Raw genomic sequence first — 27,269 nt, forward strand, 5'->3', positions numbered from 1 at the left:
TAAACTCACTCACTTTTGCTTCTACTGAATTCTGAACAAAACTTCTTAAATTCAATGTTTTGAAAAACACCACAAAAATAAATAAGTAGACAGACAGATGACCATACTAACACCCAACTGACAACATTAATATCTACTTTCTTGCAATAAACCCAAATTTCCATATATATGTAAATAAACTTAAAATGTATAAAGAATTACAACATTATTAACCTTCTAAAGATAGCTAGGCTAGTGTTTCCTAATGCTACTGTTTCCATGCATAAAGTAACTTAGAATAAAATCCTGAGGTCTAAAAATGCTTCATTATAATACAATAGGTTTTTCTACAAGAAGAAAACTTCTGGATTTTCCCAAACATCCCAATTTCAAAGACACTATAATAAGAGTCCCGGCCCAATGTCCAGCAACACTGACCACAGCCTCCACGGACTACCCCTGAATGATCTAAGCGAGCTTTCAAAAGCCGGAACAAGCTGCTACCAATCAGGCAAAGAGGGAAAATGAATCCCAGAAGGAATCACCACAGAGATCCCAGTCATAATAACAGGGTCCCTAGGAGCTGTAAAGGCCTAGCAAGGCTTTGCTTGCGTCTACTCTTTACATAACAATCAGACTTGGCTTAGCAGTCAGAAGGGGTAAAGGAACCAGGTTGATCCTCTATTGTTCACTTCCTAGGTCTAAGAGAGTATTTGCACTTTAACAGAAAGTCTGTCATGAAAGAAGAATTTGAGGAAGATGAAATGGAAAGGTGGTCACAAAAAGGGGATTTCAGGGAGTGGCCTACCTGTGACAACTTTTGTAGACCTAATCTTTGCATTTCCATCCTGCTTCATGCATTGCTAATCAGAGATCCACTGGAAGCTTCAGAACCAACTGAAAGGCCTGGCAGGGTATTTGGCTTTCCATTCTTCTACTCTGTTTATTCCCAATATATATTCATCACGCTTAGAAACAACTCTTCAACAAGGGCAGCCACTCAGCAATGAAATGTAAATTACTGACATGTGCTGAAACCTGGACTTGCCACCACTAATGAGCACATTAAAGGAAAAATGCTCACTAGATGACTGCAACCTTTTTACTGAACCCTGTGTGCATGGAAAGCCGCAATTCAACATCAATTAAAAGAGCTAGCTGCAAAACAGTAACAGAGCAGCCCTGTCACCACTTTTAATACCTCAGAGACCAAAAAGCTAAGACAAACATGAAATTTTTACACTTCATCGACTAAAAATGTTGTGCAAAACATTATCGTAAATGTGGTCCACTGCGGTTAAGATTTGTGAATCATTATTTCAGTTTCTTAAGAGTGAAGAAAATAAGATCTCTGGTGGTTTAAAAAAAATCAACAAGGTATTAATCTATTGCTTTGTTCATTAATGCAGTCAACAAATTCTAAACTTAGTGATCTCAAACTCACCAGAGACTTGGCAAGACTAAAAATTATATAAAGCTTGTCAAGAAAAAAATTATAAACCATAAACTAATGATTTAGATCTCAAAATACGCAAAATATTTGGTTTATATGAGCAGGGGCTCATATATATAGAGGCAAAGACTATTATTCATCATAATCTAATCTGCAATTTAAAATGGAAAATTCTGAAATAAAATGTGAACAGACACCTAGTAGCTATTACTAACTTTTAAAATATAATTTTCACAGTTAAAATAAATTTTTAATCAAAATTTCAAAGTAAATGTGGCAATAGAATGAATGAAGGTATCATTAGTTAATTTACTATAAGTTATTGTGTGACAAATATTTTTCCAAAGAATACTATAATACAAGTCAGCACTCATAGTATTAACATGTTTGAATATAATTTTATCTTTCTTTGATGACCTAAAAAGCATAGCAGATTCTTAAATGCCCTAAAAAATTAATAACAACAAATACTGTACAACAATGTTAAAAATCTGGTTATTTTCTCTTTGTGGTTTCTGGCTAAATTTAAGTTTTCTATACAATGCTGTGCAGTTAAACTCCAGCTCTTTAGAACCCTCAGGGCTTGAAAACACAACAGGCTTTAATCAAAAGAACTGATAACCTACTAGTACGTGATTAGGAAAATCATTTTATTTCTGATTCGGTTTCTTCATCTAAAATTTAGAGATAATGATACTGCAGAATATACACAGATGGGGGGAGCACATGTGAAACACTGTTCATACTATTTGACAATCCCCTAAACAAGAGATTCATTAGTTCACTAGGAACCCAAGACCTCATCCCTCCCCTATCAGAAACCCATTTAACAAAGTCTTCTCTCTTATTCAGAAGTATACTTGCCTATCCATCAGGAATCCAGGAGCTTTGACTTTCTTTTTCCTTGAAGAAAATGTACACTTGTCCAGGTGATTTCCTCGGAGGATATAAGTATGTGTCTACCTTCTACAGGAGATATACTTCGGCATTACTGGTTACTTTCTGACACCTCAGAAGGATTATTTTATCTTCTACCTCTTCTTATTCCTTATTTGATTTGATATCTTTTAGTATCTGTAGTTCCTCATCCCCACTGCTGTTTTTAACCTCTACCAAATTCTGTTATTGCTACCAAGACCCATACACGCCACTCACTAGAACTGTACTGGTCAAGGCATCAGAAAAGGGAGGCCTCTACCACGTGTGTCCCTGGTGGCTGAAGCAGCTGCCACATGCTGACTCATCCAGGACGGACAGCCACACCTCAGACTCCATGCAGACTACCGCCGCTGCTCTCCACTGTTCTCTTCTTTTTTCCTATGTGCTTTTCTTCTTATTTCAACTGCTTCTTTTCCTCACTTCCAGCTTGCAGGGGGAAAAGCTTAACTTTTGCAGACAACTCTTTATACAATCCCTATATCAAGAGGTCTAACAAATTATAATTATAAAATTATATAGTTATAGTCTGCCGGGAAAAAATAATGACGGGTGAGAAAAAAAAAAAAAGAGTTGAAAACTTCTTAAGGTTTTATTTTGTTTTGCTCTACAACGCGTTGTACGATCTCTTCTTCAGAGGCAGTACAGCCTAGAAAATAGGAGTACAGGCGATGCCTGGGTTCAAATCCTTGCCCAGGCACTAAGAGCTGTGTAAGCAACTTGCTTAAACCCAACTTCCTTTTGCTTCTTACACTTATAAAGTAAAGACAGTACTAGCCACCTGTAGGGCTATTATGAAAAGCAAATGAGTTAGGTACATGTACAGTGCTTGGAACAGTGCCCTGGCACACAGTAAATACTCAAAAAAGTTAACAATTTGCTGAAGGTAGAAATCTCATCAATTTATATCATGGTCACAATCAACCTTGCTGCTTGTACTCTTATCTAAACTCACATTTCCTGTTTGTCTTTCTCTACTATTCACTTTTAAAATTGCTTTTGCTTTTAAATGGTGTGATAAAGAATGATAATAGCAGGAATGATGATAAAAATCACAGAGAGTCTTTATACACTATACTAATAAGTACAGGCACAAACTAAAACTCCAAAGCATAAAGACGGCAAAACAAATTTACCATTATATATATACGGAAGACATCAGACTTCCCTGGCAGTCCAGTGGTTAAAACTCCACGCCTCCACTGCAGGAGACGCAGGTTTGATCCCTGGTTGGGGAACCAAGATCCCACATGCCACACAGCACAGACAATCAATCAATCAAGACAGAGCCACATTATACTAAAAGTCATATACAGAAATCCAATATATGATTTCCTTTCATGCAAAAGGAATTAACAGGAAATAATAGATCCTAACAAATACTTGTTAATTTTTTTAAGCAATAAAAATATATTTCAAATTAGCTTGGTGTGAACAGCAAAGAGGTTAAGCCTCTTTCTAAAAGTCTGTCTCATTTGTTTGGAAATGTATGTAAGCGATTCCATTAAAACTGAAGAATTGGGACTTCCCTGGTGGCGCAGTGGTTAAGAATCCGCCTGCCCACGCAGGGGACATGGGTTCGATCCCTGGTCCGGGAAGATCCCACATACCGCAGAGCAACTAAGCCCATGCACCACAACTACTGAGCCTGTGCTCTAGAGCCCACGAGCCACAACTACTGAGTCCACGCGGCACAACTACTGAAGACTGCGTACACTACAGTCCATGTGCCACAACTGCTGCGCCCATGCACTGCAACTACTGAAGCCCGCGTGCTCTAGGGCCCACGTGCTGCAACTACTGAAGCCCGTGCACCTAGAGCCCATGCTCTGCAACAAGAGAAGCCACCGCAATGAGAAGACCGTGCACTGCAACAAAGAGTAGCCCCCGCTCACCGCAACTAGAGAAAGCCTGCATGCAGCAATGAAGACCCAATGCAGCCAAAAATAAAAATAAAGTGGTTAATTGAAAAAAAACAAAAACTGAAGAATTATTAACGACTGGTAAAATGGTAAATAACAGGAATTCAGAAATGAGTTAAGTAAAGGTCCTTGACTGACATCTAACTAATTATAAAGCCAGAAAAGGATGTGGTAGTGGGTTGGGAAGGGCAGTCAGAGAAGTCTTGCTCTTTCTTCCTAGAATGCTCTTCTCCCATGAAGTCCCAGTTTACAGGTCACCTTCTCAGAGAGGTTTTTTTGGTACCACTTTATCTAAAGAGGCCACCCATTCACCTTCTGGCACAGTGTTTCTCAAACTTTTTGGGACCAGAATCTCTTTACAGTTTTAAAAAAACTGATGATCTCAGAGAGCTTTTGCTTATGTGTGTTATATCTATCAATATTTACCACATTAAAATGAAGAAAATGTTTAAATATTTATTATTTTTAAAAGAATAAACCCATTTAAATTTAGCAATTAGAATTAACAAATAAATGAGTAAGAGTGGAAATGTTTTATATTTTTTGCAAATCTCTACCATCCGGCTTAATAGAACACAGCTGGATTCTCCTATCTGGTTCTGCATTCAATCTGTTGTGATAACATACATCATGTAGCCGCTGAAAAACTCTACTGCACAATCGTGAGAGAATGAGGGGGAAACTATTTTGAAAACAGTTTTTACTTGGCAGAGTCTGTGAAAGAGTCTCAGGGATCCCCACATGCCAATACTCTATTGCATCATCCACTTGTGTTTTCTTTATAGCACTCATCATGATCTGAGTCTGTTGGCTAATTCATTTGCTATATGCCTCCCTGTACTAGAAAATAACCCCATGAAAACTCAGATTTTTGTCATGTTCACCCTGAATATATGTAGTATCTAGAACAGTGATCAGCACCTTGGCACTCATGCCAGAAAGTATGAGGTAAACCTCCAATGTAAATGAAATGGTCTCTCTTCCATTTTCATAATCCATCCAAAAATAATCCACATAGATTCTTAACCTTGCTAGGTAAACTCACTTGAGTTCACCTGTTTGGTTCCTTGCAATTAGAAATCATATATGCCATCAGTTGAAGCGGCTCATCCTACTGTACTACATCATTTTTCCAAACTGTGCCAAGTGTTAACGGATATTCTGTGAAGGGAGGGAATTAACGGTCTAATGAAGTAACATGACAAAGTAAGGACTTCTCAAATTTTTCTTCTATTGTAAACAAAACACAATGAATCAAAATGTGACTATTTCTTTGGGCAGTTTATCTGTCTTGGAGATAATTTTCTTTGTCTACTTTAATCCAAACACACATCATAAGAATAGAGCATGGTAAGAGCTCTTTGAGAAATGCAGTTCTATGTAATAGTCTTCGCAGAAGTAGCCTATCATCATAAGACATAAAGCATAAATACTTTAATGGGATACCTAGAATAATAAAAGTTACTTTTTATTGCTCTAGATTAAGCCCTTTTAACAAGTGGATTTTTCTTTTTTGCAACCGATATTACACAGGAGGGAGTTTCTTATGTATCTCCCCTCTAGTCTAATAACCAGTTTATACACATGAGAAGGATACTTCTCATGACTCTGTGATGGCCATGCTTGCGCCAACATGAGATAAACCAAAACGAGCTGGAAAAACTTAATGTTTTTAGATACCATACTTTGACTTTAATTTGGTGTCTACTCTATTAATCTTAAAGGATAAAGACAAAACATTGCTCTATTTCTTCTGCTCATGAAAATATCAAGTATAATTAATGAAGAAGACTAAAAGCAGACATTTTGGTAACAAAGGAACATTCCAAAGACAAAGGCTGAAATCCCCTCATACTGGATGTGAAGAAGAGCTTTAATGTCTCCCGCGTTTAATATGTTCTCCAAGACAATCAAGTTAACACTGAACCCATTATATACTGTATGATATTCCAGCCTCTCGGAACAATATAAGATTAAAAAAAAAAAAAACAAAAAACTATTTCTTCTGAGCTTAATGTATTTCCTTTCATGGATTTCTTTTAATGAAAAGCTTCAAACATAAGCAAAAGTAGACAGACGACATAATAAATTCCCAGTTATTCATCACCCAGATTCAATTATTTTAAAACTGATATTAAATTTGTATTTCAGCAATACTGTAACCAAGTTAGCCTTCTAAATATCATGCCATTGTACAATTAATAATATCAAACACTGAGCTAATACGTGATACCCTAGTGAAATACACTGACATTTTATATATAACATATAAATATATAACTCATTCTGTCTATACACTCAATATATTTTATATAAATTGTGGCGTTCTAATCAACAGCAGCATCTATCATTTACCATCAAAACATTTCCTTATAAATAAAGTATAACGGTTAAGAAATGTAACATAATTTTTATCTGATATGTTATTTCTCTTAACAACTGTATTCCACAACCAACTACTACGTGAAAGACTGAATAAAAAGCTAAGAAAATGCACACATCAGCAAATACACCCTAAGAACGTTGGGAAGTACACACATACACAAGAAAGGAATACTCTCTGCTAATGCAAATTAGCATATCACACATTGTATTCAATATGGTACTTCAGAAACTTTGTAACAATATCTTTAAATAAGGTCCAGTCCAAAAACAAAGCCCCAGAAATGATCTCATTATTTCTGCCTCTTTGCCCATTTTAGGTAGCGTGCACTTAAAAGCATAATTTTAGAATGTATCTGGGGCAGTAAGAATCATTAAATATATGTAACCGTGATAATTAATATCACTTCATTTAATCCAACAAAATCCTCAATCTATTACCTTTATTAGAACAACAACAACAAAAATCTTTCCTACTAAATTCGAAGCATAAATGGATAAAAATAAATAAATGGATAAAAATAAATTTTAAGAGATTACAAAGTTATTATAAGTTAAAAATAGCATTACAACATTAAAACACAGAGAGGTTACTCAAAGTGCCCCTCCTACATTTATTTCCAGAATTCCAAATTTTAATTCAGCAACTTCTCTCATCTAATGAAGAGTTAACTAGCATGTAATGAAAGGCTGCAGAGTGATACAGAAGAATTTGAAAGTATAATTTCCACCTCCTACTCGTGTACAAGTTGGGTGACAATCAACAGATAAACAAGATGTGGTATATCCATACAGCAGACTATTATTCAGCCTTAAAAAGGAAGGAAATTCTGACACGTGCTACAACATGGATGGAGTTTGAGGACATCATGCTAAGTGAAATAAGCCAGTCACAAAAGTACACATATTGTATGATTCCACTTACGAGTTACCCAGAGTAGTTAAATTCAGAGACAAAGTATAACAGACATTACCAGGAGGTGTGGGTAGGGGAAACAGAATGTTACTATTTAATGGGTACAGAGTTTCATTTCTGGATGATGAAAGAATTCTGGAGATGAATAGTAGTGACAGTTATACATTGTATCAATAAATGTACTTAATGCCACTAAACCGTACACTTAAAAATGGATAAAAGGGTAAATTTTATGTTATGATTTACCACATTTAAACATAATAAAAAATAAACTTAAAAATAAATTCTTCTACGTAACCTAAAAATGGACCAAAATAAAAAACAATATTAATTTCAACTGAATGATATTTGGGTCATTAATGAAGGAACTATCTTAACCCATTTCAAACATGTTTAAAGGAAAACTTATAACTTTTTCCATGGAATTTATAATATATGCAGATGAAATACATATGACAACTCTTAACACAGAGGATGGAGATAGAGAGAGAGGGAAAGTGGGCTACGTGACTGCAAAATTTCTACATTGCACATAAAATGGTATAATACTAAGTTCAAGTAGACCATACAAAGTTAAGGATGTATATTGTAATCCCTAGGAAAACCACTAAAAAATGTAAAAGATAGATCCAGTAGATAAATTTAAATGGAATTCCAACAATTAAAATAATCCAAAGAAGATAGTAAAGGAAAGCAGAAGGAAAAACGAGGAGACAACCTGAAAACAGACAAAAAAGGGTAAACATAAGTCCAGTCACATCAGTAATTTATTAAATGGTAATAGATTCTACTGAAATTGCACACTGGTGACAGTTACCTAACTTGAATAAACAAAAAAAATCAGACTTTTACATTATAAAAGGGTGTTATGATGTAAATTGTATCTCAGAAAAAGCTGTTATTAAAGAAAATAAACTAGGACAACCCAAAAAGCTTAAAAGACCAAACACCACAATTAAAAAATACAGATTATCAGAATGATTAAAAAAGCATGACCCTCCAAAAATGGACAGAAGACCTAAATAGACACTTCTCCAAAGAAGATATACAGATTGACAACAAACACATAAAAGGATGCTCAACATCACTAATCATTAGAGAAATGCAAATCAAAACTACAATAAGGTATCACCTCACACCAGTCAGAATGGACATCATCAAAAAATCTACAAACAATAAATGCTGGAGAGGGTGTGGAGAAAAGGGAACCCTCTTGCACTGTTGGTGGGAATGTAAATTGATACAGCCACTATGGAGAACAGTATGGAGGTTCCTTAAAAAACTAAAAATAGAACTACCATATGATCCAGCAATCCCACTACTGGGCATATACCCTGAGAAAACTATAATTCAAAAAGAGTCATGTACCACAATGTTCACTGCAGCTCTATTTACAATAGCCAGGACATGGAAGCAACCTAAGTGTCCATCGACAGATGAATGGATAAAGAAGATGTGGCACATATATACAATGGAATATTACTCAGCCATAAAGAGAAACAAAATTGAGTTATTTGTAGTGAGGTGGATGGACCTAGAGTCTGTCATACAGAGTGAAGTCAGAAAGAGAAAAACAAATATCATATGCTAACACATATGTATGGAACCTAGAAAAAAAAAAAAGGTTCTGAAGAACACAGGGGCAGGATAGGAATAAAGACACAGACGTAGAGAATGGACTTGACACGGGGAGGGGGAAGGGTAAGCTGGGACGAAGTGAGAGAGTGGCATGGACATATATACACTACCAAATGTAAAATCGATAGCTAGTGGGAAGCAGCGGCATAGCACAGGGAGATCAGCTCGGTGCTTTATGCCACCTAGAGGGGTAGGATAGGGAGGGTGGGAGGGAGAAGCAAGAGGGAGGAGATATGGGGATATATGTATATGTATAGCTGATTCACTTTGATATAAAGCAGAAACTAACACACCACTGTAAAGCAATTATACTCTAATAAAGATGTTAAAAAAAAAAAAAAAAAAAGAAGCATGACCCGACTACATGCTGGCTACAGGAGACATGTTTTCAATATAAAGACTCAGATGGAGAAAAACAAATCCTGCCAACAGTAAGTGTAAGACATTTGAGAGTCTTCAGAGTCAAACATTAAGCAACTTGTCCAAGATCACAGGGATATGAAGTGGCAGAGCAAGAATTTTAACTCTGACTCCAGACTGTGCTAATAACTGCAGGGGAGAGAAAGGAGAGGTAGAAGGAAAGCTCGAGTATAAAATTCAAACTATTTTAACCTCAAGCAAAGGGCAGAAAATCCCAGCCTCATCAAATCCCAGATTCTTAACCTTCCTATTGAAATCACCCGCCAAACCCCACAACTCTAAATGTATCTGCCTTATCTACATCCTTAAAGACTCCCTAAAAATAGATTTTTCTTTTTCAGGTATCCACTTTAGAGCATTTCTACTCAGCATCATCTTCAAATTCTTCAACAAACAGTCTAGAAGCTGAACTCTAATCCAACATGTTCTCAAACATCTCAAAGGACATTCTGTTATGATAAGGGTTTTATGAAGCTTGTTTCATAGATATTCATTAAGCCTTTTGAACATGACATATTTAAAGTCATAATTTAAAACATATTACAAAATTGCTGTCAAAAGGATAGAGTCACCAAATTTCTCCTCTAAATTCAGGGAGACATTATTAATTCAACATAAGAATATCCCAGAGAGGAAAAAGGCATCAGTGACTCTTCTGTAGCTCTACCAGCTCACTCAAGTATTGTACTTTACCTATAAAGTCAGCAAAACCAAGTGAAGACAGTTACTTTCACTGGCATCCAAGATCACAAGACCAAAAAAAACAAAAGAAATATTCTGTTTTTAGACCTTAACAATAGTACACCAATGAGGGGGAAAAAGGGAGCAGAAAGAGAACAACTTCCACCAACAGTAAAAAAAAAAAAAAAAAAAAAAAAAAAAAAAATTGGTGCCAGCCAAAGCTATCAATTAAAAACAAAACAAAACAAAACACTAACAATCCAGTCTAGTTCCAATTCATCTTAGAAGTAGTTTGGAACATTAACTGAGCATGGGATTTATAGTCAAAGACTTTTGTAAGAAACTATACTCTCATTTTCTAGCTGTGTGACATTGGGCAAGGCATTATTCTGAGATTGTTCTCTCTTCTATAAATCATAATACACCACAGATTGTCATAAAGATTAAATAAGAATGTTGCAAGTGTATCTGCAGGTAGGTGTTCCACACCTATTTTTAAGAGCCTGGGGAAGGGAAGAAAAGTTCTGTGCCACTTTTCTTATGAACAAACAAAATCCTACTTCAGCAAATAAGAGTACCCTGTATAACAAATCTATAGCAAATTCTAGCAGGCAAACACACACGCATGCGTGCACTCCAGAAGAATATAAATTTGGTAGCAGTGGTAGTCTCTAGGAATTTAAACTGGGGGCTGGGGTCAGAGGTTCACAGATGGAAGAAACCTTATTTTTCAATGTATACATGTGACTTAAGTTTCTTAAGATTTTACATTCTCAAATTTTTTTCACTTTAACATAATAAAATCAAAGACCTGTGTCCAAAATGGAAATTCTAATAATGTTAATGGTAAGAATATCTATGTAGTTAAAACTAGATGTCTACAAAATACAGTGTAGTATTAACCTTTCTTAAGCCACGACATATATGTCACACACAAAACATACTTCCAGGAGCTACCTAGATCACAGCCTATGTAGATAAAATAAGAGTTATAAACAACTTTGGGCTTGCAAGATCTACACCTCTTTTTTTTTTTCCCTACTCAAAAAAAAACTTTTTCTGCAAATATGAGTGAATAGGGTATCATATTGTTTTAAATTCACTCTAAACTATTTTAAGAACAAAAATATTGTTAAATAAAATCATTAGCAAACTTGCTAACTTCATAATTTTAGTATCAGTTGCCAAGTACTTAAAGCACATTTCACAACTCTAACACACCATGGATTACAACCTCACAACAGAAGACCAATGACCTAGCAAAAGGCTTTCTTCAAATTTCTATCTACACAACCTGATCATGTGCTGCCTCTGTTATTATGAAGTGCGGGAACAGATTTCTATGGCCTTTGGCTAAGTTCCCTACAGTTATTTGGTTTTCACTGTTTGGTTTCTCACTCTTTCCAACTAAGCAAACCAGGGTACAGTATTTTTTTTAAGTGCTCTGTACTTATGGTCAGCCAACCTAGGTCAAGTCCTGATTCTATTACTTACCAATACAGTGTGATTGTTGGCAAGTCACTGCACCTGAGTCTCAGTTTTCTTTTTGTTAAATCGTTGCATGAATTAAATGAAATCATATATGTCAAAGTATTTTGTAAACTACATTATCATATGTGTGTGTATAGGAATATAATATTATCAGATTATTAATCTCAACAGGAAAAAAAAAATCTAAACTCACAAAATACACATGAAAACTATCAGACTAATTTCCCCAAAATGCTAATTTTAACTATCTCATTCACAAAAAAAAAAAAAAAAAAAAAAAAAAAAACCCCACAACTCTTCAGTAGCTCTCCCCATCTACTAAAGTAATAATTATTAACTAACACCTGTAATGATAAGGTGATTTGCCTGGCAATGCCAGACTCTGTGCTAAGTTCTTTATACATGTTGTTTCTAACTTTCACAACAACCCTACAGGGTAGGTGTCATTCTCTTCATTTTAAAGATGAAAAATCTTCAGCTATTTCCCAATTTCGCTATTACAAACAACCTTACAATGAACATTTTTAAAGTACATCTTTGTAGGTGAAATTCTTAAGAGTGGAGCTGTTGAGTCAAAGAATATATACATTTTAAATTTTGGTAATACCAGCAAATTTCTGGAACAAAAGAAAAAGAAAAAAGGGGGCTGAAATAATTTACACTCCCAAGAACAAGACACTTCCTGTACACTTGTCTACACTGGATGTTACAGCTATTTTTTAAAAGTTTGGTTAATCCAATGGATAAAAAAACATCTCATTATTGTTTTTGAAGTAGTTACATTCCTTACCTTGCTAAAAAGTCTCCAACAAAAGGAGATAAAAAATACAATCATCAAACCTCAACTGCTTCCCACAGTTCCCTTCTCCACCCTCAATGCTGAGCATTCTGGATAGAACACACTATCTGTATGCATATATACACATATCTTCTAAATACATGGATAAGACCCATACATGAAACACAAATTATTAAATCTAACATAAATTTCTCATAAAGGTAACTACTGTAACTTATGATGCTGTGCTGCATTAAAATATAACATGAAAAAACATACACATAAGAACCAGAAAGATAACTAAAAACACTATGAAATCTCTTTAAATCTCATTTAATCTTTAAACCACTTTTTCCAGGGGCAGATAGTTTAACTTTTCAAACCTCTTTCGTAAACTCCAAAAGAATTTCTTTTCTTAACCCTAACAGTCCTCACAGCCTTCCACCACTGTTCCTTTACTGCTCAGAATACAAGGAGCCCAGAGGGGAAATACAGAATGAAAAACATTTTGGAAATAAAATGTTTGCTCAGCATATTAAAATTACTGAAAATTACTATTCTTTATGAGGATTATTTGTAGCTTTGTATTTTCCATTAATTATTTAAGCAAAAACAAACAAGACATGATTTTGTTTAAATCATGTACAGTAGGGATTCTATATAATCTGATCCCATTTCGTGTAAATTAAGTGTAAAGAATAATTAGTCTTGTAAAGAAAACATATAAAGTTTAGAATGCTTTTAACATTTGGCTTATGGTATTTTCTAAAGCAAATAAATAGCACAAACTCAGAAAAAAATTCAAGAAATCATCTTACTCAAAGCTGTTAACTAAAAACAATATACCAGATGATAAGGCACAAATAGTTTTTCTATAAACAAATATTATGCTGATCTTTGAACAGCAATTTAAAAAAAAAAAACAGAACAGAACCAGAAATTAATGGGGGGAAAAACCTCCACATTTGATTACATTTCAAACATAAGTTACAGCATACATAAGTTACGGTAAAAGGAACTCCACAGTATTAAACTTAAAAAATTTCTTTTCCAGACTTCCCTGGTGGAGCAGTGGTTGAGAATCTGCCTGCCAATGCAGGGGACACAGGTTAGAGCCCTGGTCCGGGGAGATCCTGCAAGCCGCGGAGTAACTAAGCCCGTGCGCCACAACTACTGAGGCTGCGCTCTAGAGCCCGCACGCCTAGAGCCCGTGCACCGCAACTAGAGAAAGCCCGAGTGCAGCAATGAAGATCAACTGGCAGCCAAAAATAAAATAAATAAACTTTAAAAAAATTTTTTCCATATTTTGCTCATCTTTCTTGCCAAAAGTTGCTGCCAACATAGTAATCTATTACCACTATCTTAGAAATCAGATTCTAAGAATATTCCCAGTTTGAGACAATAACTATCAAATTTCAATGGTTCATCACCATCCACACAAACAATGTTGATATGCATAACAAAATCTGTATGCAATTTTATTTCACTGTGTTATTTTTATGGAACTCACCAGCTATAGCCAGATATTTCAAAAGGTGCATTTTAAATGGCACACTCCAATGGGAAAAGTTTTTAAGCTAGGAAAATTATACCCCAAATAAGAATCTTGCCATGATGCACAAAAAGAGAAGGTTAGTTATCACCAGCTACATATTTTCATGGTGAATAAAAACACACGGCACTACCGCTTTCTAGTTACAAAACAGTCCCTTCTGTGACAGGAGAAAAGTTTTCTTGAAGGTTATTGTTCCATAATTCTTAATCTAATAATATTTACTTAATCCTTCCATAACATTCATTGAACTCACTACGTAGAAATCATTAGGATATAAAACAAAAGGGAAACAAAGAATGAGACGACCAAGTCTCTTACCTTAAGAACAGATTAAAATACAGAAACAATTTTTACATAATATGGAAGGTGGTATGCCAGATAAGAAAAAAAAAAAAAATTTTAATGCTCTAGAAGACAGAGAAAAGAGATTACTTCTCACCAGAAGAACATGGAAAACTATCCTGGTAGGGGTAACATGAACTGTGCGTTTAAGAATAGACAGTAGTAAGAAATGTGGGACCAAGGGACAGGTGTGACCACTGAGGAGAGCGATGGAAAAGATAGAACAGGAGAGAACCAGCCACGTTTGGGAATAGCATGCAGTCTGGTTTGCCTAAGGCATAGCATTGATAAAGGAAAATGGAGGAGATAAAATTAGAAAAGCAAATGAGAAAGGAAGGTAGTCATACATTTTATACCCTTTTCTCTAACATGAAACCCCTGACGGCACAATCTTATCTTCATTTACGGAGAATTTGCACTTCTTCATAATATTTTTTTCCCTGAAGTCATTTGTGTACCTGACTTATTTTCCACAACATGACTGTGAGCTCCTCATGAGCAGGACACACATCCAATTCATTTTTATATCCTTCTCAACTGCCTTGAACATAGATATCAAATAAGCCCTTTTTAATGACTGAATAAATGCATGAATAAATACACTTGCCATATAATTTCACTTCTCCCAGACTCAGATATTCATCTATACCAGGAGCCGGCAAACTTTTTCTATAAAGGGCCATACAGTGAATATTTACTTACAGGCCATTCGGTCTCTGCTATAGCTACACGACTCTGCTGTTTGAGAGCAAAAGCAGCCACAGACAACAGGTAAGTGTACAAGCAGGGCTGTGTGCCAATAAAACTTAATTTACAAAAACAGGCGGCAGCTGCATTTGGCCCATGGACCACAGTTTAGAGACTCCTCACCTATACAAACTTAAATATATTATATTGTACAAATACATTTAAAATTTATTATATTCGAATCATTTTCTTACATAATGACAGAACCTCAGCCAAAATTTCAAACTAGAAGATAACAAAAAGAGGTATAAACAGGAAAATGTGGATATACTGCACAAAACCTGGTAAATCTGGACCTTTGGATACTTACATGCCGCAGAGGAACTAGGCCCGTGAGCCACAACTACTGAGCCTGCGCGTCTGGAGCCTGTGCTCCACAACAAGAGAGGCCGCGATAGTGAGAGGCCCGTGCACCGCGATGAAGAGTGGCCCCCGCTTGCCACAACTAGGGAAAGCCCTCTCACAGAAACGAAGACCCAACACAGCCAAAATTTAATTAATTAATTAATTAATTAATTTTTTAATAAAGAATTTTAAAAAAAAGAATTGTCCAAATTAAATTTATGAATTTTAAGTGAAAATTTCGTCTTGAAAATGGTAATTGCATTCAGAAATAATTTTGAATCCATGGAAGAACAAAATATAAGCATATCACAGAAACAAAGTATAACATATTAAAATATTAAGTTAACTTAATACCTGAGATAATTGATTTAATGAGCTTTTCGAAACATTATCAATATCATATTTTAGTACCTGAAAACTGAGGTTTCAGTACCATCTTGAATGTAGTTATAAATACACCTGGAAAATCAGTTTAATAGCAAATATAGGGTCATGTACCTAGTCAGGATGGTGATATCAGGAGGATACTCCTATCATAAAAAAAAGAAAAAAATTTCCCAAAATAGACGCAGTAGGAAGATTTGATATTAAATGCCATAATATGCAATAAAAGGGAAAAAACAGAATCTTACTTCTGGCTTCACATTCCATGCTCATGGTAAATAATTAATGAATCACTGGACTCCCTGACGTATTTAGCTAAAAGTCTGAAATGTTTAATTTTAAAAGTCAAAGTCCACACAACATGTTATAAACTAGGTATCATTCATTAGGTGTAATGGTGATTTTACAACTTTTCCATTGTCACGCTTCAAATCAAGACTTAGGTTACAGAATAAAAGTCTTCACTTTTCCCAAACTATTTTCAAAGAATCGTTGGGTCAATGAAAAGTCTGTAAGTCATCACTACCCACATTTACAAAAGCAACACCATTACACTGCTTTCTGAAATATAAGTTAACAGTTTCTGGTTCCTTATAAACTTACCAAACATTTGGCAAATTCTTTATTTTCTGAAAGAAATCCATAACCTGGATGTACCTTAGAAATGAAAACAAAAAGCACTTTCAGTTTTACCAATTTGCAAAACCTTTACAGTAAGCAAGACAGAAAGAGCGTTAACGTGTTTATTGTTCAAGGGCCCTGGAGTAAGGTTACTTACTCTTAACACACTGATGAGCTCTAACGCAGTTCTCCTGAGTTCAGACCCAAACGCCACGAGATCGCCTACTGTATGCTCACTTGCAGCACGCTACCTGTCTCAACCACAGTCAGGGCCGTCTCCCGTCCCACCTGCCTGTCCACCTGCACTTGGCTATGCACTTCAACCCAACCCAAACTCTCCCCACTTTTTCTGAGACTAACTTCGGCTCCAAGTTTGCAGAATTTTCTAACAGCTTGTGGGTCAAAGAATTATGTTAAAGGAAACCTTTCACAAGATGGATGAAAAACTCTTATTTCCCCTTTCTTTACAGAACCAGGAACTGCTACTTTCCCAAACCCTGGCTACTAAGCCAATGAACATATTTTATTCCTGACAATATTAATATATTCAGCCACTACCCAATGAACAGTTTTTGTCAAACCTAACTAAAACAGAAGTTTGGTTTTACCTTTCCATCATTCTCTGAATTTATTTTTCTTCTAATATCTACTCTTCTTTCCCTCCTCATCCCACTCAGCCAGTCACAACCACTTCACGCTCTCCTCTCTCACAAGCCACGTTGCAACAATTTAAATTCTACCATCCTGTTCTAACCAAGTAACTTTTGACCAAACATAAATTGAGCCACCCTATTATCAGTCAGTATTGAATATATTTCTAGGAAAATAATTCTGCTATAAGTCAAATTTCTAAATGAGTCAACATCATAATCTAATTTAGAAGTATCTACACATTTGAGATTTTTTTAAATGCCAGACTAAGCTTTATGAACACGGTGCAGAATAATTTACACTACTACATCACAGGAAAAGAGTTTCACTCCAACAGTTTCATTTCGTATAAACATTCAACTAAAGATTGTATTCTGATAATCTATAGTTAAAAGGTTAAAAGAGTTTTACGTTCATTAACTCTGCTAGTAAACTGCAACATCTATAATATGGGTTCATGAATTCAGTTTTTTATTTAAACATGCATCTTACTAAAACATTTCTTTCAAAAGAAATGTGAACACTAACTGAAGCACTCCAGGCTAACTGCTGGTGTTGGCTGCTTCCATCCAATTTTAGAGATAACTCTACATAGTTTTTTTTAACATTACATGTAATTAGTTCTCTGATAAAAACATACACACACACACACAAACAACAAGAATAACAAAACACTATTCCTGATGTCAGAACCCAGTTTTTTCCTTGGATTCCACTCCAAACAGAATTGGGGGTGGGGAGAATTACTGATTTCTCCATGTAAATTATGTATATTCCATTGACACTATCAAACTAAAATAATTACCAATTGCATCATTTTTATTTCTGGAAGTATAACGAGGCATACATAATTTTTAAATGATTAAAATAGAATTTAAAACAGGGTCTTTTGGATCCTGTTTATAATACAGATTTTTTTAATACTCTTATTACACTGAAAGGGTTAAGTCTCAAAATTAATTGGGATTTCTTTTTTTTTTTTTTCCCCTAGCAAATTTGGAAATGAACTGAAACTGCTCCCTGGTGTGAAAGCTGAATCCAGCAGCCACCTGCAGGATCAGTAACCAACACTGCCAGATGCTACAAAGCCTCTGATTTCCAGTAGCGAATTCGGCCACATTTAACTCGTGTGACATGAACTGCAACAGCATTTTCAATCATTCTTTCTTATTTTTTTTTTTAAATACAAACTCTAGTGTTCTGCTCACTACACATGAAACAGCTGCAGTAGACAGATTCATTCAGACTCACAGCTTGGGCCCCGGTTTTCTTAATGGCTTCCATGATGGCGTCCATGTTGAGGTAGCTTTTACTGGTGGGAGCTGGGCCAACACAGACCGCCTCATCCGCCATTTTCACGTGAACCTGAAGAGACAAATCTCTGCATTAACAGATCCTCCCAGCAAAAAGAACTATCTTCATCTGCAAGTATACACAAAATTGCAAATCGGAGTGCTTCCCATATCGTTTATGTAGTCAGATCTCTCTCTGAATATGCACTAAGAAATTACAATGTAACAAACAAGCCCAGGAGTTATAGTAACCATGATTTCATTTATTACAAGCCTAATCCACTGTCTAACCAGATAATTTCCATAATATTCCGTACCAATTTGATTAAGTAAAATCACAGCAAACAACTTTAGCGTCCTATTCAGTCCATCTATACGTAAACTTTATACCAAAAACTACTCTATTACATGTAGCCAGGGTAGCCCAATATTTTCATAACAAGCACTCATGCCCAGTTCTAAGCAAGCTCCCCAGGAAGTGGGGATAATTAGAGAAACTGAATGAAGAAGGGATGCAGTGAGTGTCCCTGCACAGCATTAGGTCAGCACCAGGCACAAATTAAAGCCCAGGACTAAAGAGTTCAGTATCACTACACATGAGCCAGAAAATCTTGAGAATCGTTTAAATACTCTAATATTTGATCCTCACCCATTTTAACCTTTATTCCTAAAAGAACCGATATGTGCATTCAGTTCTAAACCTACTCCTAATTCAGGAATATATGCTCCATTTTTAAGACTACTTACTACACAGTGTTTCAAATCTATTTTTGCTTAAGAAAGGCTAGGCATTCAATACAGAATAAACTGCTTACTTCTAAAAGAAATCTATTCTTTTAAAATGATGAAAGGGATTCATGTATTTTTGAAACAGCTTTTCCTAACAGTTTTCCAGTGTAAGTTTAAGTAAATTTAAACTCCATTTAAATTTATTTTACAAGGCATACATTAAAAACTGGAACACATTCATATACCTGGACATGTATGACCCTCCTCCAAAAAGTCTAAGGTGGAAAATACTCTTGAGTATTGCTAAGTTATATTCTTCAGCTGTAAAGTAGTTTTTAAAGAAGCACTTTGTTTTAAATGAGGTCTATCAAAAAAAAAAAACAATCAAGTCATCTTTTAGAAAGCTCAGAGTTCTTTTTATCTAGTCAATAAATATTTTCAAACTAAGTAAAAAATTATATTGTGTATTGAAAGGTTAAAGATACCTGCTACCCAAGGGATTAATAGATCAATATCTTAATATAAAAGACTCAAATCTATGCAGTTTAATTTCTTTAATAACATCTAAGGAAAGGCAGCCAAGCTCGCAAAAGGATCCTAAATATTCCCATGTTCAAAGCAAGGCTCTCCTTTATATCTTGCTTATTCCCAACTTCAAGTTGCTCTTCTCCCCTCAGACCAGAATGCCCCCTCTTCTACTGCCCTCTGCCCAGTTCAGCAATTTTTTACAACAGCAATTTTGTTTTTGTAATTGTGGTTGTGGGTTTTTTCTATAAGAAAGAAATTGAATACTGAACAATCCTTTGAAAAAAATGCATTAGTCAGGTGGGGATAAAGTATTTAAAGTTAAATCCACACTTACTCTGTATATTTTATTTCCCGCCAGGTACTACCTATTATTAAAGATGCATTTAAAGTTCCACTTCTACCACTGGGTCTTCAGATGAATCTCCTTTAATCTGAACTCCAGTAGTACCAGGTGCAAATTTTGGCATTTAATCGCATCCTGCCCAGTAATGTCATTTTGACTGCTTTACAGATTATGTCTGTTACAATTTATACACTCTCCTTTTCCAGATCATAAGGTCCTGCAAGGCAGAAGTTGTGTCTTAAATTCCTTTTCTTAAAAAATCTCTCCCAGAACAGTTTTATTGCTACAAGCTTTTAAATTCATAGATACACTTGGATGACAGTTTATTTAATAATTTTCATTGTTAAGCCACTGTCTTTGAGGTAAAAGCTACACTAAATTAAATCTCCAATCTTCGCAATACATATGGCAACTGAGGGTTGTATGTGGTGGGGAGGGGGATTAAAATATATACACATGCATCCCTGTGTCCAAATTTTCTATAATAAATAGGCATCAAAAAGTTAAAGGGGCTTCCCTGGTGGCGCAGTGGTTGAGAATCCGCCTGCCAATGCAGGGGACACGGGTTCGAGCCCTGGTCTGGGAGGATCCCACATGCCGCGGAGCAACTGGGCCCGTGAGCCACAACTACTGAGCCTGCACGTCTGGAGCCTGTGCTCCGCAACAAGAGAGGCCGCGATAGTGAGAGGCCCGCGCACCGCGATGAAGAGTGGCCCCCGCTCGCTGCAACTGGAGAAAGCCCTCGCACAGAAACGAAGACCCAACACAGCCATAAATAAATTAATTAATTAATTAATTAATTAATTTTTTTAAAAAAGTTAAAAAGGAGGGGAATCCTAATAAGATTTTGACTTATTTACTTCCAGTCTTTTCTCTAAATATACTTTTGTAACCAAAGTGCATATATAATTTTGCATCCTTTTGTTTTTTAAACTATCATCATAATAGGCATTTTTCCTATGTTATCACAAACTCTTTGTAAACATACTGAGAATCTAGCTCAGAGCCTAACATTTTAGCAGATCATTAATATTGTTTGAATAAACATTCAAATAAATACATCAAAAGCAGGTCAAAACTGCTTAGGGACTTTACAAAGAAAGGCAAAACATGCTGTTTCTAAAGGGGTTGGTTGGTTTCTTTTCTTCTATTTCTCAGAAACAAACCTTACTTTAGGGTAGAAGCCTATATTAACATCTCAAGCCCACAGTCTAGCACACGGTCAGTACTAGCAAAAATGCTTGGCAAAGCCATTTGAAAGAAAAAACTAGAACCCTCTGCTGCCTTAGTTCCCAAGGAGATACTTCTGAGTCAACCACAAAAGGATAGTTTAAAAAAACTTTTGAAACTCAATTTCAATTTTGTTATTGTTGTAGAGTTTAGGAGAGGCAGAGTGATAGCTGAGAAAGGGTTTGGAGTATGGTTTTAGCTTAGGAGAAACTTGAACAAATGCCTTTGGGAAGAAATCTACGGAAACTAAGGAGCTAGAAACACCCGAGAGATGAAATCATTTCCAGTATTTCTGACAAGCGAGCAGCGGCAGAGCTAAGAGGTATTGGGAGGCAACAGATGGGGGGGGAGGGATAGAGCCCATCTCTCCCACACACACACACACAATAAATACAAGCTAGTATTTAAAAAGGGGGTAAAAAAGAGAAAGAAAAGAAGGAAAGGGGGAGGGAGCGAGGGAGGCAAAGACAGAAAGAAAGACAGGAAACAGAGAAAGAAAAAAAAGAGACGGAAGGAAAGCAAGCAAGCCTGTTATGTACTCCAAGACAAGCTCCCAAAGCCCCCACTCCCCACGCCCTGTGCTGCCTGAAGCTCTTCTCTACAGAAATTCTCGAGCCACAACTGCAGAGAAAGCAGCAGGGGTAGGATCAAATTTATCAGACACTCGTGTGTTATAAGTAAGTTCATGTCATTGGGATCAGGAAGTGAAATGTACAACTTCCAAATTATCTACAACTTAAACACAAGCATATTTCTCTAAATTTTGACCGTGTTCTTTCCCTTGACCTGGAACATAAATATTGCAGCAACCAAATTCAACTATGCAAACTAAGGTAATCCCTAGGGCAGGGGACAGCAAACTACAGTGAAGGCCAAATCCAGCCCAGTGTCTGTTTTTGTACATGAAATTTTATTGGAACACAGCCATACTTATTCATTTACTTATTGCCCACGGCTTCTTTTGTGCTACAATGGTAGAGTTGAATAGTACAGTCCACAAAACCTCGTTTACTATTGGGCCTTTAGAGGAAAAGTTTGACCACCCATGCCCTAGGGCGAGGGTCCCAACCCTCAGGCCACACAGCAGGAGGTGAGCAGCGGGCAAGCTAGCGAAACTTCATCTGTATTTACAGCTGCTCCCCAGCGCTCGAATTACCACCTGAGATCCGCCTCCTGTCAGCATTCTGATGAGTTGTATAATTATTTCATTATATATTACAATGTAATAATAATAAAGTGTACAATAAATGTAATGCGCTTGAATCATCCCAAAACCATCCCCCCCCCCACCCCAGTCCAAGGAAGACCTATCTTCCACGAAACTGGTCCCTGGTGCCAAAAAGGTTAGGGACTGCTACCCTAGGCGATGGCAGAGCAACAAAACACTAGGATAGGAACCAGAGTCCCTGGCTGTCCTTTGAAATAGACTGGCCTCCCTAACCTAAAATGGCCAGATGTTATGTAAGAGAACATTTGAAAGTCATCCTATTTGAACCACTGTATCGCGTAACATCAATATCTATTACTTGTAATAAAATAATATAATCACTACCACAAAAACTGACTCAATTCTTATTAATGAGACGAAGCACATCAGTGAAATGCAAGTAGTAACTGCACTAGAACAGGGCATGTCAATCTGAGAATTTATGAGAATCAGAGAGGGAAATAATTGGTAGTTTTACGCTTTTCGCAGAGACAGTTCACCACAGGGCCCAAGCACCCCGAACATCCTTGCTGAGTGCTCCAAACAGCAAAGTCTAAACCATCCCTTGATCCTGAGCTGTTTCTGTAACTAGTCACGTTGGCAACTAAGACAGAAAAGCAACCATAGTGTGACTATTATATACTCGCTTCCTGAGGGAGGGGCACTAGTTTGTTTGCTACTTTGCTACAAAAAGGTGCTGAATCCTTGGCTCTAGCTAGCAAAAATTTTGTGCTCACATCATGTGAGCAAGGCACTAACTGCCTTTTTTTTCAAACTCTATTTGCAAAAGCGTCCATATAGCCAACAGCCCTAGAAGAGTAGGGTAGTGTCTCACTCTGGAGCAAGAGGCAGGGGTGCTAAGAGCCCGTCAGAAAAGATTCATTATGTAAGAAGAACCTTAAAGCTCAGGGTTCTTGTCCTATGATGCAAACCACTGCATGTGCAGGTATCACCTGACCCTCTTCGTATCACCTGTGGGAACTGGGACTTGGGGAATCAGGGTAAAATTGCTGATACTCTGGGCGGAGGGATAAATTGGAAGATTGGGATTGACATATACACACTACTATATATAAAATAGATAACTAATAAGAACCTACTGTATAGCACAGGGAACTCTACTCAATACTCTGTAATGGCCTATATGGGAAAAGAATCCAAAAAAAGAGTGGATATATGTATACGTATAACTGATTCACTTTGCTGTACACCTGAACCTAACACAACACTGTAAATCAACTAAGTTCCAATAAAAATTTTTTTTAAATGCTGATACTCTCATCTTGCTACAGCTGTGAGTAATAAACTGTTCTTCATCACTGACACAGCAGTCTTGTATCTTCTACCAGCACCCATGAAACAGGGAGAGGCTAACTTGTTAGCTTACAAGTAAAGCTTCAGACCCTTCACAGTTCTTGACAGCCCTGTGTTCCTTAACTGTGACACACCCACTGTATTTGCTGCTGCTCAGTAGACCAATCACATCCCCCTGTGGGACTCACGATGCTACTGTGCCATGCCCCTCCTACGAGCTTTGCTGAGAGCAGGAAACGGTCTTCCTTTGGTCAATGAAGTCCTGCTGTCCTCCTTCGGCATCGATGGAGTTGTGACAGATTTAACCCTTGCCATCTTCTACGACATGGGGTACTTCCCTGACACACACCTCTTCTAGGGTTTTTTATTGTTGTTTATTTGTGTTTGGTTTGTGGGCGGTGAGGAGAAGAAAATAAGAATAAATGTCATAACTTGGAAAGTTAAAAAGAAAAATCACTGACATTGGTTGGTATTTGTCATGGCAAATGCTGCAGGTGAGCTCACTAAATGATATTCCAACACTCCTTTCTATCTTGCTTCCCTCCACTATCAAGGGCAGAAAGCAAAAAAGAACATTTCCCAGACTTCTTGGCTGTCAGGGCACATATATGTGACCTCGGTTCCACCAGTCAGGCATACTCAAAGAAGTGAGAGCAATGTGAGGCAGGACCCCTGCCGGCAGATAACATCTCATTGACAAACATGGAACTAAAGGTGTCAGTCAGTTCTTCTAGGACAGCTCTAGAAGAACTTCTGGGTCAATCCCAGAACATCACAATTGCCAGCAATGGTCAGTAGTGGAAGTGGGGTTTGTTCTGTAACAGACTCATTTTGCCTCCGTGGGTTATCCATATCTTTTGGCCCTTCTGGAGATTCTGAGAGCTACCTCATATGCATTAGAACTAGGATCAGAAAACTTTCTCTTTAAAGGGCCACACTGTAAATATTTTCAGTTTTGTAGAATACAGTCTCTATCAAAACCACTCAACTCTGCCTTTGTAGCACAAAAACAGCCATAGACAATACAACACCAAATGGCCACGGCTGTGTTTCAATAAAGCTTTATTTACAGAAACATGCACTGGGCCAGATTTAGCCCATGGGCCATGGTTCCCCAACCCCTACCTTAGAAATGCTTTTCAGTCCAAATTAGTACGTCAGTCAATTCACCAGGAATAAAGCGGCACATTCAAACATGTTTGGCTGAAAATAACAAAGACGTGAGCAGAGTTAAAGGACCAACAGAGGATGGCAAGGTTTCCAGGGACTAACAACAGTGGGAAGCCATGGCCACCGTGGTCCTGAAGGGGCTCAGAGTGGGAAGAACACAGACAGATGGGGAGCATGGGTGACCCAACAGTTACTACCACCCTAGAAGATTGTGGCCACCGCGAGAACTGCAGCAAGGCAAGGAAGTGGAGGTGGGATAAACAGCCTGATCTGCTGCTCATGTCTTCAAATAGCCAACCCGAGGCAGAGGTCAAGGAAGTTCAAGAGATATACTCCACAGATGTCAGCCTCCTGAAGACTGATCCATAAAAGAAAAAATTTGATAAATTAGAGTTAATTAAAATTTAAAACTTTTGTTCTTCAAAGACACCGTTAATCACAATGTGATACCACTTCCCACCTGCTAGGATGTCTGTAATCAAAAAGACAGATATATCTGACAAGCATTGGTGAGAATGAGGAGAAATTTGAACGCTCATACACTGCTAGTGGGAATGTAAAATGGTACAACTGCTTTGGGAAACAGCCTGTTAGTACCTAAAAAGTTCAGTAGTTATCAAATGATGCGGCAATTCCACGCCTAAGTATATACCCAAGAGAAATGATAATATATGTCCATACAAAGACATATACACAATTGTTCATAACAGCCTTATTCATAGTAATCAAAAACTGGAAACAACCCAAACGCCCAGCAGCTGGTAAACAGACAAAATGTGTTCTGTTCATATAACAGAATTATTACTCAGCCAAAAAAAGGCAACAAACTGATACATGCAACAACATAAATCAATCTCAAAAACATGATTCTAAGTGAAAGAAGCCAGACACAAAAGACCAAATATTATATAATTCCATGTATTTGAATTTTTAGAAAATGCAAAACTATAGACAGAAAGCAGATCAGTGGCTACCTAGGTGAAGGTGGGAACAAGAGTGACTGCAGAGGGACACAAGACATCTTTCTGGGTGATGGCTATGTTCTAAAACTGAACAGTGGTGAGCGTTGCACAGCTCTAAAAATACACTATAACTCAATATGCAAACTGTAACTCAATAAAACTGTTAAATAAAAATCAGGAAGTTTCATATAAAAATTTTAAATCCACTGTGCTGTGAGGTCTATATGAGACACTCCTGGCACACAGCACAGTGTTATATGCTATTAATGTTTGATTAATGACTCTAACCAATAAAGAGAAAGTTAGGATTCACCTGACAAAAAAGATTCCTAAGATAGAAGCCAACTGAGAAGGGCACTCTAGCAGTACACACAGTGTATCAAATGCATGGAGGCCCGAAAGGGACTAGAAAATGGTAAGGAAGCAATAAGCATCAAAACAGAAGAGACAGTCACCAGTGCTGTGTGCTATAGACAGACCAAAGAAGGTGGGGATTTAGCTATTGGATCGAATGAACCAGATCTCTGGCAACTTTGGGGACCAACTTAGTAGAATAACAGAAATAGAAGCCAGATTTCCCTGGGTTGAACAGCAAATTCGAAGCAAGAAAAGAAAGAAAAACTGAAGACTAGTCTTTCATGTGGTTTAATCATAATGCTAGGAAATGCTGGGGAATGCAAGAATATTTTACTTTATTTTCTCTATAACTGTTGGTAAAGCATAGTACACATACAAGGTATTCAATAAAACTTTCTGATGCAGACTGATATAACTTTTCAGAGAGATATCCTCAGGGAAATACCTAACAGACGTGTGTATGCCTAGCTCACAAACCTGACTAGAAGTCCCCAGGATGAAAACAAAACCACCGTCAGCAGCCAAGCACACGGCCATGAAAACAAAAGACAACCTGGAAAGAGATCCTAGAAAATTTACAGAGATTCAGTGGAAAAAGTTCTGGAGATGGATGGTGGTGATGGCTGCACAACACTGTAAATGTACTTAATGCCACTGAATTGTACAATTAAAAATTAGTAAAGTGGTAAAGTCTACGTTATGTAATTTTACAATTTAAAAAAAAACTATAGCTTATCACAATTTCCAGACTATCACTGACAAGCAATTGTGATAAAACAGTTTCAGAAATTAATTATATAGTTATAGTTATATATATGTGTGTGTATATATATATATGGTACCACTTAAGCACTTAAGAAAAATTGTAACAAGGGAAGAAGAACACAGAACAAAAG

General features: G+C 36.7%; 1 protein-coding gene across 3 annotated transcripts in view; it reads right to left on the minus strand.

Annotated features, from left to right (window-relative positions):
• PCCA (propionyl-CoA carboxylase subunit alpha) overlaps positions 1–27,269 on the minus strand; it is a 358,193-nt gene that overhangs the window by 289,767 nt on the left and 41,157 nt on the right. For all 3 annotated transcript variants that reach the window (XM_082434636.1, XM_082434634.1, XM_082434635.1), the window contains exons 5-6: positions 18,493–18,606; positions 16,573–16,626 (exon numbers count right to left, since the gene is read on the minus strand). In XM_082434636.1, the coding sequence (XP_082290762.1) occupies positions 16,573–16,626; positions 18,493–18,606 (168 nt within the window). The remainder of the gene's footprint in view (positions 1–16,572; positions 16,627–18,492; positions 18,607–27,269) is intronic.

This window comes from Balaenoptera physalus (assembly GCF_965194825.1).
Source record: "Balaenoptera physalus genome assembly, chromosome: 18".
NCBI lineage: Eukaryota > Metazoa > Chordata > Mammalia > Artiodactyla > Balaenopteridae > Balaenoptera > Balaenoptera physalus.